The sequence below is a fragment of the Oreochromis niloticus genome, linkage group LG7 (assembly GCF_001858045.2).
Source record: "Oreochromis niloticus isolate F11D_XX linkage group LG7, O_niloticus_UMD_NMBU, whole genome shotgun sequence".
Classification (NCBI taxonomy): Eukaryota; Metazoa; Chordata; class Actinopteri; order Cichliformes; family Cichlidae; genus Oreochromis; species Oreochromis niloticus.
Window position 1 is genome coordinate 22,486,143 of NC_031972.2, and position 13,115 is coordinate 22,499,257.

At 40.3% G+C, this 13,115-nt stretch overlaps 1 protein-coding gene across 1 annotated transcript in view; it reads right to left on the minus strand.

The window, feature by feature from the left end:
- lrrc75bb (leucine rich repeat containing 75Bb) overlaps positions 1-6,697 on the minus strand; it is a 40,425-nt gene extending 33,728 nt beyond the window's left edge. Inside the window, exons 1-2 of the mRNA XM_005470266.3 lie at positions 6,576-6,697; positions 6,160-6,468 (exon numbers count right to left, since the gene is read on the minus strand). Of these exons, the coding sequence (XP_005470323.1) occupies positions 6,160-6,447 (288 nt within the window). The 5' untranslated portion in view covers positions 6,448-6,468; positions 6,576-6,697. The remainder of the gene's footprint in view (positions 1-6,159; positions 6,469-6,575) is intronic.
- Positions 6,698-13,115: the final 6,418 nt, after the last annotated feature.

Here is a 13,115-nt window from a genome sequence, read left to right on the forward strand (position 1 = left end):
TTTTTTTTTATTCATATTTTAAATGGACAGAAACATTAACAAATATACAGCAGGAATAATCATACTGTCAGTTCTCTGTCCGCTTCTTAACAACAACCAACAAATAAAGACTAACAATAACTAAAGACAAACAAACAAACAAAAAAACAAAAACAAAACAATAACAAAAAACAAACAACAAACAAAAAAAAACAAAACAAAAAAAGAACAGAAAAAAACAAAACAAAAAAACAAAAAAAAAAACTCCAGGAGAAACAAAAAGATAAACCGCCTCCTGGGAAACATCAACAAAAACAAAATCAATGGGGGCTAAACCCCCGGGTGCCAAAAAAAAAAAAAGACATAACCTTGACCACTGATAACATTAGACAATTTCTTCCCTCTGCTGACTTTCAAAGTAAAAGAACAACAACCAGAATACCAACGACACATGAACCCCCCCCCCCCAAAAAAACCCACTTATCACAATATCTAAGAGACATTGTCGATATACAACAAAAAAGGACCCCAAACCTGCTCAAAAATATCTTCTCTCCCCTTAATTCTGTACATAACCCGTTCATATGATGCCATCTTAGACATTTGTTCAGTCCATTCCCTGAGAGAACAGGGGCTGGATGACTTCCAGTGCCTCAGTATTATCCTGCATCCTGTTATGAAAGCCAGACGCATCCACAGTCTCTGTTTTTTTGAAAGAATACTGTTGTCAGGTAACAGGCCCAGGACACATACAGCTGGAGACTTAGAGAGATTAAGTTTAAAAATATCATTCACCAAGTTAATGATCCCGTCCCACAAATAATCATTTTTCCGACATGTGTACAACATATGAACTAGAGTCCCGGCTTCCTCCTGACATTTCCAACAGGTGTCATTATCCACAAGCTTCAGCCTGACTAATTTACTGGGAGTCCAGTAATTTCTGTGAAGCAACTTGTACTGGATAAGTTGAGACTGTGTTTCAGGTGAGCAAACATACCATGATGAAACCAGCTGCTTCCAAGTGTCCTCTAAAATCTGGATACCCAGATCCTTCTCCCAACACTGCCTCAATCCCCCCAAATTGGGAGAGTGCGCCTCTCTGAACATCCCATAGAATTTGGATGCCCTGATTCTATTAATGCCAGGAGCTGCAAACATCTCCTGAATACTAGATGGAGGGTCTGGGTTATTATTCAAAATGGTTTTAATACAGTGTCTTATTTGAAAAAACCTCCAAATTTCCCTTGGATCCAGATTAAATTCTCGTCTGATTTCTGCAAACGATTTCATGCCAGTCTGCCCAAATAAATCCCCCACCTGATTGATACCTGTCCTAGCCCAAGCCTCCCACCTGACTGGTTTCTTACCAATTAATATTTTCTTATTATGCCAGATAGAGGCTCTAGAGGTTAGATAAGGGCTAACGTTGATATATTGGTGAGCTCTAGACCAGGTCTCTTGCATGAAAGCCAATACAGGATCTTTAAACGGTACTGGTCTTCCCTTCTGAGTGAGGAAGGCCTCTAAAGACGAAGGAGCCACAAGACTTTCCTCAATCGCAACCCATGAAGGCTTCTCCGTAAGGGAATTGTATATCTTAACTAACTGAGAGAGGGAGAAAGCATAGTGATACCAAACCATCTTGGACAATGCCAACCCGCCATTATCTTTTGGAGCATATAATTTGGACCGATTAAAAGATGGCTTTTTGCCTGCCCACACAAAACCCTCCACACATGTATTATAAAGCTTTAACAAATTATGTGGGACTGCTATCGGTAACATGTGAAGAAGGTACTGAAGTTTAGGGGCCATAATCATCTTCACCAAATTAATTCTGCCCAAAAGGGACAGATTTATTTTAGCCCAATTCTGCAACAACGGACGAATGTTTTCAATCACTGGGGAGATATTTACTTGCATTATGTTGTCTAAACCAGGGGTCAGTTTAATCCCCAAGTAAGTCAAACCCTCGGGCATCCACTTGAACTGCCATGAGCTCCTCGTAACTGGAGGACACAATTTAGAAATGGGCATAACTTCCGACTTAGACCAATTTATGGTGTAGCCAGAGATTACAGAAAAGGAATCAATAATTGAGGAAATTGCAGGAATTATTTAGACTATTTAAACATTACCTCGCATGTACATAAGCAAGAATGCTACCATTAAGAGGGTTGCATCTTGGCTGCAATTCAGCTATACTGTTATTACCATATTAACAAACCTAAGGCAAGTTGATTTTCTTTTATATTCTTTTTCTTCTATATTCTTTTATATATGCCTTCAGGCTTTCTGAAGGCATTTTAAACTTTAACAGTGGACACTGACTCCCTTTTCACTCATTTTCAGTCCAGTCCTTGCACCTGACCAATTTCAGAGGTTTTTTCTGTTAAGCCACTGACCACCGACCTCTGCCTTATCCAATCATTAAAAGGCTCTTAAGTCAACTGAATAACCAGTGTTGTGTCTACACATAACAGACAACTTAGCAAAGAGCCAAATTTTCTTATCAGCAGCAAAACACACCATGTCCCCACTTCTTTACTTATATATCCAAAAATTGCCAAAGATAACACAGTTAGCAGGAATAAAATAGCTTTTTGAGACCAACAAGGTGATTCCCAAAGAGCCAAAAACTTGACGTAGCGTGTCTTAAAAAAGGAAACTGGACAAGTGGTGAACAAAAGAAGAAGTGGCAGTCAAAGTCTTCTAATTAAGAAATAGGAAAAAATCCTGTAAAGACCAGAAACAGGACCCGAGAGATGCATCTGACCCTTCAGCTGATCCATCTACTGCTCAATGAAGCCGCATCAAAAATGGTTTTAGTGGAAGGCTGGCTGTCAACAAGCCGTTCTTAAAGAAGGGGAAGAAAATTACAAAAACTGGACTAAAAACTGGTGGCAAGATGTTTTATGAAATGATGAATCCAAATGTTCAATTTCTGGTTTAAATCATCGTCAGTTTATATTGAGGTACAACAGTGAGTGTCTACAGCCACCTATGTAACACAGCGGAGGCTCTGTCATGTTTTGGGGCTGGATTTCAACCAGCAGTGTCAGAGATCTTGTCAAAATTGATCAATTTTGAATGTACAAAACTAGAGTCAGAGTTTGACTCTTCATGCAATACCACTGGGAAAGCATCCAGTTCATTTATCAGCGGTGATCTGAAGCACACTGCCAATGAAGAACAAACAGCAGAACATTATCAGTCATAGATTGGCCTCCCCAGGTCTGATTATTACTGAAGCAGTGTGGGATCATCTTGACAGAGAACGAAACAAAAGTCAGCCAACATCCAAATAAGAGCTTTGAATGTCCTTCAAGAAGCCTGGAGAACTATTCCTGAAGACTACTTAAACAAATGACAAGAAAACTTGTCTCAGAGAGTTTAGGCTGTGTATAAAAATTAAAGGTGGTCATACCAAATGCCGTCTCTTAAGCTTGTTAGAATTGTACAAATTCAGTTTTTGCTTTACATGACGTATTTCCATGTATTTTTTTATATCCATTTCTAGCCCACTGTTATTTAGGATGTTTTTCCAGTTAATCAAACAAGTGTGTTGTGACAGCTAATCTTAATCATCAAAAAGGTCACATACAATAATGTGGAGGAGCAGTTTAATTACTGTTTTCTCCATAGCTACATATTGGTAATTAATATCAGTATTTGCTGATTCTTTGTTTGCTAATAAATATCTAGAAGATCCCAAACTAATTAACTTAATGGCCCAGAAGGCAGATCTGCCACAGAGATATCATGTGGGGGCCAATGTTATTGGTTCCTCTTTGAAATGACTTCCTCGATGTGAAAGACACTTGTTCCAGCATCCATCACTTCGAGGTGATTATCTCCAAAACCATCCGTCCCTGAGAGGAAAAGCTGCTTTACTGCTAGAGAACAACAACAGGAGATCAACTGCCAGTTTTTTTCCTCCAGTCTTGAAGTATTATTAGTCAGACACTTGGCTTCAGCCCCAACAACGTAGCAGTGCTCTGGCTTCACCTCACTGAGTGATGGAGAGAGTATTCGTGCTTCGTGAGCAGTTTAAATGCCGAGCTATGGAGAAAGCAGCCCCTGCACACGACCAGCAAATCTACATGTTGATCTTTAAAATCCTTTAAAAAAAATAAAAAGAAATGACTGACTGTAGGACTGCTTTAATAAACATAGACACTTTGAAGTCTTAAAGGAATATGTATGAGTCACATGCCTCCTGCTTCATGCAAATAGTGTATGAAGCTTAACAATTCATCCTATTTTGTGCTCTGCTATTGGTTTTAGCAGAAGGATACCCATAAATCTGTCTTTAATTCAGACTTTAGAGAGCTTCCCATCAGCATTGTTTCCTGCTTCAATCTGCACACATCTGTATAATTTATTCTACGGCACCCTACAGATGGGCAGGGACTTTTCATGACAGGAGGCCCTCTTGATCAAAACTGCTTTTGTCTGAACTTCAGAACTGTTCCCTTTGATCAATGCACAGCTAACAGAAGGCAGCAGGAAGCTCAGGCTTCAAGCTTGAAAAATATTTATTTTTTCTTATTTCTCTAGTTTGTATAAATCTTCATAGAGCGAGGATTAAACCAGAGATGGCAACACGCAGCAATGTGTAACAGATGAGAGAAGAAAGCCTTCCCTTACCTAGACCTGTATATTATTTCAGAGCTATGAAGCTGGGGAAAGAAAGGTGTTTCGATCGGGGACTGATTAGAGCTATTTTTAACAATGGTGTATTATAACCTCCAAGACTTTTGGATAAACTGCTTCTTAAGCCTTCCTAATAAAGAAAACAGTGAACAGATATGGCATTCATTTACATTATATACAGGCTTTGTAGACTCAATAAACTTGACTGGTAAACAGAGTCACCCCAGGTTCTTAAGTCTGCCTACTCACACTTTCAGTGCTAATACAAAAGGCTGAGAAAAATATTGAGCCTGGGTTTATCATCTCCATCTCCATCTTCATCATCTGAATCTTAATATTTCACCAGCATCTGAATTTTTAATCTCACATTTCTAAGCTCATTCAATCCTATTTCGTTCATCCAAAAAACAATGTATAAATCAAACACAGATCATTTAGACCCACCCATAATTTAGAGCTTTTAGTACGCACTTTAATTTTCTCTCATATCTCACATTTTATGTGCGTCCCTCAGTCCCACTTAGTCCATCTTCAGTTCATCCAGAAAAACATGGCCACCACCCTTCTTATCCTGGCTTCCCTTTCACTGACATCCAGTAAAATTTGTAAATTCATTTTAAAGTGTTATTAATTTCATATAAAGCCTTTAAAGCCTTGCATGGCCAGGCTCCAAGCTCCGGCCATCTGAGCAGAGTCTTTAAACTGACCCGAGCTCTAATTTGAAATCTTTTTGACTTTATTTTAAACTCTTTTGAGGTTGTAGTACATCACTTTAGAACAGCCGCCCCCAGCCTATCAGGTAAGGTGAATAAGTGGGTGTGTTTTAAATGACTACTGAGAACTAATTTCTCTTTGGTTTCATATGTTTCTCTAATCTTTCACCCAGTATTTTTGTGCTATAACTCAAACCAAATGGATGCGCAGAACTATGCTTTTATGAAAAAACACAATCAAGATTGTGCGTGCCTGTGTGTTTGCATGATAGGTTGTGTATACTTATCTTTAATGTGGTTTTATTGAAATTGTGAAGAACTCAATGCAACAATGTGTTAAGAAATGCCATAAAAGAAATCCATTATATACAGTATAATAATGTTTGATTGGACCAGATTTTAACCAAAGATTCAGACTTTATGGAATTATTAAGCATGCCTTCATTTGTGGAGAAGTTGCACAGGATTTTAGAAATCAGAAACACACTGATGGCCAAAGGCTATTACTAGCTGGGGTGTGATCATTATGCTGAACTTTTAGTGAATGTTCTGTTAGACGTGACCAGGTTTTAACAGACATGCAAAAACTGAACTACAGAATTTTAGAAATGGATGGTTCAAACATTAAGCAGACAGTTTCACGCAAAACCAGCTTCCTAGCGATTTAAGAAGGTCAGTTGCTTAAAAACCACCCTCCATCCTTTAGTCACAAAGTTTCAGGTACACTAGGAATAAAGTAGCCCCCCCCCCCCTCCTCCAAGCTTCCACAGTAAGCGCATGCATGATTAAAATAAGCTCAGTCCCTTGCCTTTCTCAGCACTTTCAGCACTTCGCCCGCTTGCTCCATCTTCTGCTCCCGGAGAAGCCTCTGGATTTCCCGGACCCAAGCCACCCGCCTGACATATGGGCTGTGGTTGGTTTTCCGCAGCATCCCTGGAAGCTTGTCGGACTTGAGCATCAGGGAGGTAAACAAGAAGTCTCCGCTCCTGCCGCCACTCCTCTCGCTCTCTCCAGGAATATCATTCCTCTGGCGTCTCCTTTTTGACAATTTGCTATCAAAATCGAGACTTCTCTGTCTGGTCAACTTAGAGCCCATCACTCCTGGGAGGATGTGTCACTGTTGGTGCCGAGAGCGAATTTTCAGCGTGCAGCCAAAACATCACACTTAACTTGAAATGCGAGGAGATGCATAAAATAGTGCCTCAAAGTTTGAAGGCTACTAACCAACCGCACAGCATCGCCACCGTAAATGTGCAGCTGGTTTCGCCGCCGTCTTCTCTCCGTCTGCATCTGTCCATGCACTGCCTAAGCACTCTGGCATCCCTCGCTTTACTCGGGGATGGTGTTTCTTCTCAGCCAATCACATCGGTACTCGCTGCACAGCTTGAGAGTGCAGGAAAACACTCAGCTGAGTTTTCTTGCATAGTTATTAGAGTTGGATAAAGCTGAACTACAATCTTGAAACTGGGTGTGGAAACAAAATATGAATAAAGTGAATAAAAATAAAAGCATCCAGAAAATATGTTTAGTTTGAGTTTTTGTCACTTTGGTTAAATTTGTTATCACAACATGATGCTTTGATGCATCTTTGATGACTCTGTATGAGTCACCTGCCTTCAGTGGTATTTACACTCACTGGCCACTTTGTTAGGTACACATGTTCAACTTATTAAAGTAAATATCCGATCAAGACCTATTAATGTGAAAAAGTGAGCATAAGAGTGGGCCAGAAATGTGACCTACGTGACTTGACTGAACGTGTCATGGCTGCTGGTGTCAGTCAGACTGTCATACTGGGATTTTCCCACTTACTCATCTCTAGGGTTTACAGAGAATGGTCTGAAAAACAATATATCCAGTGAGCAGCCGTTTTGTGGGTGAAAATGCCTTGCTGATGTCAGAGGTCAGAGGGAAATTATCACATTGCTTTGAGCTGATAGGAAAGCAACAGTAAGTCAAATAAATACTCATTATGACAAAGGTACGCAGAAGCGCATCTCTAAATGCACACTGAATCTTGTAGCAGATGGGCTAAAACAGCAGAAGACCACACTGAGCAGCACTTCTGTCAGCTAAAAACAGTAAAACAATTGTCATAATCTGCAAAGGTTCACCAAAATTGGACAATAGGAGATTTGAAAAATGTTGCCTGGTCTGATAGGCATTGATTTCCACCGTGACATTACAATGGTAGGAATCAGACTTTGAAAAAAAAGCATGGATCTATCCGGGCTAGTGCCAGAAGTTTAGGCTGCTGGTGGTGTAACAATGTGGATATATTTTTTTGGCATTTTTTTCGGCCCCTTAGAACCAGCTGAGCATCGTTTAAATGCCACAGTCTGCCTGAGTATTGCTGCTGACCATGTCTCTTTATGACCACAGTGTACCCATCTTCTGATGGGTGCTTTCAGCGGGGTGATTCACCACATCACAAATCTTGGATTATCTGAGATTGGTTTCTGAAATGTCCTCTCAAATGTCCTCCACAGTCACACGATTTCAATCCAATAGAGCACCTTTGGGATGTGGTGGAACAGGAGACTCACATCACGGATGTGGAGCTGATAAATCTGCAGCAGCTGTGTAATGCTGTCATGTTAACAAGTTTAACAAGCTCTGTAAGCCAAAGATGCTTGCATTTTTTTTCAGTCCTGTTATCAAAACTCATGTGACAGAATTTAGTGTGCACAGGCACCCGACGTCCCTGCATGTCAGTTTTGCCTGGGCAATGGTCACTGCCTGATGTATCCTCATAGTGGATGGAATTGATGGCACATCTTTGGGCATCTCCTGAACTGCTTTCTCTACTGCATCATCATTGGCAAAAAACAACCTGATTGCAGTTTCTGTCTTTTGCAACACAGCAAACAGTTCTGCAGCCTCAGGAATGTCCCTGACCAGACTGTCAGCCTTCCTCTTAAGGGCTCCTCCCACACCACCCAGTGTACCCTTTCCGTGGATCGCCTCAAAGAAGTTCCATGTCCCAGTAGCGAATCCTTGTTTGAACAGTTCATGGGCCGTCACTGCAAAGATGGATTGTGGAAATCTTTGGATGTGCCCTCTGTCATGCACCAGTGACGAGTACTGCCAGATTGCTGGTGGGCCCTTAAATCTCGTTCCTTTAACTTTAACTTTCCTTTAACTTTGTTTAACAACCCTCCACCTAAAGTGTATTTAGGTGCAGTTGTGAAAGTGGAACTGGAGAAACCACCTGTGAGGCTAAGTGTGGCTAGAGGTAAAAAATCCTTTTTCCTTGACATGTAGTTTGAACAGCTGTGTTTGAATGTCAGAGAACAATGTCAGGGAACCTCAGCTCCTTAGATTACGATGATCTGGATGACTGAGAACCTACAGACATGTTTTCTTTCCTTGTATGGAAACCTAGTATAACCTTTGTCAAGCATCTAATTTAGAGGGGTTGTCCCCCCTTCATCTTGGATTGAATTCTGCCTTGACAGCATCATTATGGCCTATGGCAGCAGGTAACAGCCACTTTCTCTAAACACAAGAGTAACAACAACACAGAAATTAGTTTATTAATCTAGACCTTTTTCTAAAAGTGAAGTGGGTAACGAGAAACCTTATAATTTCTGACTTACTGTAGCAGTGCTGAACAGTCATGACTAATCTTACACAGATCCCTGAAGAGAGATGCAAGTGGACATTTGAGAACGAAAACCAACTCTTTGTTTACTGTGCATCTCACCTTTCATCTGTCCTTGTGTCTCCAAACTGATGCAGAGCCTTTGGGATGCTGTGCTGCAGGATGTGTCGGCGCTCACAGGCGGAGGCCTACTCCAGGAGCAGCAGGTGTACAGAAAAAAAATCTTTAATGATCTGCAGCTCCATCTCCTGGATTCCTCATTCTCTCTGTTCTGCTTGAGGGACACCACGGTCACCGTGTGGTTTATGAGACTTGGGCTAACATTTAAATTCAAGGAGAATCATTAGGGCGCTGCGAGAACACCTGTGGCTCACTTTGCTCACTGCTCTTTATGTTGGTGGGGTGAGGCATTCCTTTACCTTCCCAGCCACACTCATACTTCTTAGCTGATGTGTCTCAGTGGTTCAACATACCTGCCTGCAACGTAGAAACTGATTTACCAACCTGCATTGCACCACCACCACATATATGGTTTGGGGTCAGGCTTTGCCATGTGCTCCTTATATGCTCTTGTATGCCAGACTGTCATAAAATGCTGTGTGAGGCAAGGCAGGACAAGGCAAGGCAGAACTAAACTCAACAATAATTTAAAGATACCCAAAAAAGAATGTCAAAAAAAAAAAAAATCCTCAAACCTCCGACAAACTCAAAACTGACCATGACACAGACATAGCTGCCTTTACAAGAAAAAAATAGCACAGTGAAAAACAAGCGAAGAAGACTAGGATGTATCGGCACATATGAAAAGCAGCTGTTTTGTTAGTAGAACAAGATGATATTGCTGCATTACACACACACACACACACACACACACACACACACACACACACACACACACATGTCATAAGTGTGTGTGTGTGTGTGTGCTTTATATGTTCTCTAGATAAGTATTGTAAAAAAGGTGTGGTTCAGTATATGAACTCCATATTGAGTCTTCATCCTCACAGGGCTGGGTAATAACTGATAAAATGTTATCTAAGTTACACAATCAGAAGAAATAATGAGTAACTACAGTTACTACAGTTACTACAGTAACTACAGTAACTGCAGTAACAGTAACAGTACAGTACACTACAAGAACTGCTTGAATAATCTCTGATTATGTGGTTAGATTCAGAATAATTCTGAATATGTTCCAGTGTATATTGAAATTACTCCTTGAACTTTAATCATGGTAACAAAACCCATGCAGGCCACAGGTTGAACATGCAAATTCCATAACAGAAACTCCATGACTAGTCTGGTGGAAACTAACTAGAAAACTTGGAGTGCAATTCATATTTTAGAGTAATCTGACTCAGGCTCAGTTCTGCAATAACATCTTTTATTAAAGAAGCCATTAAACCAAACTTTAAAAAAAAATCTGTCTGGCGGAAGGCAGTCAGTCGGGTGGAGCCTGAGGAGAAATCTACAGCTTCATTGTTCTTGTGAAAAAGGAAATAACAATACCCCATCTCTTCTATGTTTTGTTGCATTATGAAGGCACCATTTTGTTGCTGTTCTCTTTTGTCTGACATGGAGCAATGCACCTAACTCTGAATATTTAGTACAGCCTGAAGGTTACAGCTGTGAAAACACCAATGCTGTCTGTTGGTGACATCACAGCAGGAACAAAGTGATGGGGACAAATTAGTAAAGAAGAAGAAGACTATAATTGTTTTGTTTGGTAATTTAGAGGTCAGAGGTCTGTGTTCCTTATATGCCTAAATTGGATTTTTGAGTGCTTTGATAGTTGGGGCTCCACAGATTCAAGATTCAAGATTCAAGGTTCTTTATTTGTCACATGCAAAGTCATACAAGTACAACACACAGTCAAATGTGTCCTGAACTGCTTCTTTGACTGTGCAAGACATTATAAAAAATAAGTACATTTAAATTAAAAATCTGGAAAATTCAAATTTAAATCTGAAAAAAGTACAATGTGCGAATGGAATGTTAAAGTGCTTTGTGCCATATTAGCACAGCAGTGTATTGACAGAGCAATGAAAGTAGAGTAAACAAAGTGACCAGAGTAATGTAAACAGAGTATTTTAACAGGATAATTCAACAGAGTGACCAGAGTAACATAAATAGTAGTGAAGCAGTATGATCAGTGTAGCAGCGTGTGATGTAATAATAAATCAGATATCAGTAAAAGTTCTGGGATGTGACAAGAATATGATATATGGTCCTGTTTCTGTCACTTTTGGTGATGCTATGAGGGAAGTGGAAGTGGGAGCTCCTCTTGAGTCTCTCCCGTTTTTGCCCTGATAGTGTGGAAACTTCTGCCTGATTGCAGAAGTCGAAACAGTTCGTCACTGAGATGGGACGAGACCTGCAGCAGCGTCTTGAACACAGCTATTCCCACACCAGGATGTGATGTTCTGTGTGAGGATGCTCTCCACAGGGCCACAAGGGATCCAGAATTTAAAACACACATAGGGAAAATACAGCTAAATGACCAAAGCCATCCTGCAAACCATCTCAATCTGGCTTCTGATATCCTTAAAGACAAACCCCAGCATTAGGATGGAATAAAACATTATTTTAGTTGAGGTGAACAACTCTACATAATAACAAAACGACCTACAGGGAGCAGGTCAGGCCTCTCACAGGTTATTGCTATCGCAATAATTTGGATTTAATCACTACAAAAACCAAGGAAATGATTGTGGACTTCAAGAACTAGAGCAGGTAGATAGTTTTAGGTTCCTTGGTGTTCACATTTAGGCTGACCTCATTTGAACCACACATAGATCTCCTGTCAGGCGGGGAAGGCCCAACTGAGGCTTTTGCTTCCTGAGGAAGCTAAAACACCTCCCTCGCTACCTGCTGAGCAGCTTCTATCGTTCAAGAGCAGAGAGCCTTCTGACCTTCTGCTGCATGGTGTGGTTCGCCAGCTGCACAGCTGGTGAGGGCAGGTGGTGGTCAGCGTGACACCCCGACTCCAGTGGAAAGCCAGGTGTATAATAATGGATCACACCCACCCCGGACATCACTGATTCTTTGCCCTGCTCTCTGGAGAAAGATTCAGATTAATCAAATTCAGCAGCTCTTCTCAGTAAAAAGCACATTCTGTTTGATTCTATTCTATAATAGGTTGGCGCTGCTGCATCACTCATTTCCACCTGTGTGTGTTTCCTGTGATGAGCTACACTGAAAGCTTACACAGAATTTAACCCAGTGAAGCCCGAACCATTAAATAATTACCAGAAAATACAATTAAAAAAACAAAAAACAAAAAAATGGAGTGCTTATTTAAGAAATCCACACAAATATAATAAATAGACATAAGAAATATAAATAAACATATAAAAAATATATCAATTTGCATATATGAGTTTGTCATTTTATCATAAATTAAAAATCCTGTCATTTTAGCTACATCTGGCAATCATGCAGTTCATTGCTCACATAAGTGCTGCATGTACCTGATCATCAGTTTTTTTTAGGAAAAAAAAGTCACAGTGAGGATGTAGCGCTCTCAAAAACTCATGTATGTGGGTAGATTTTCTAATAGAACATCCTTGGTTTTTAAACAAGGACGTATTTGAACGTAAAATCCATAGTTTAGCATAATTCAACACCAGGTGCACCATATTTTAATTTAGTTATTAGAAGTGTGGTTCTTTGCTAAAGTGAAGATGTTCCTGGATTTATTCAAGTTTTGAGGTTCAAATCAGTCAAAAATGAGAAGGTAATCCATTGTGTCCCTGCTGCTTTCGGCCTGAATGCTTACTTAACTGACCTTCCTCAGGCAGCTTTGCAATCGTTCACATGGTTCTCCTGCAGTTTGTTCACAGTTTGTTTCCTCGCCTCATGGCAGATCTTCTCCCTCGCAGCCGAGAAAGGCTTCACTTTTCTGAAGAGGAGGCACTTTATTTAAAAACCTAAATATTAAAGGTTTTGTGTGAAGTCATAGAAAGAAATAAAACAATTACATTCCTGCAGGAGCTGCGTTACTTAAGAGCAGGGAAACAGGTCCTGTGTTAACTATCAAACATTTGGCATTTATTTAAAGTGAACTGTCAGCAAACTGAGGCTACTGCTGGTTAATCTTTTTCACAGATAAAGTATTACCAGAGATAAAGAGCCTTTCATCTGGCGATTATTTCTTACTC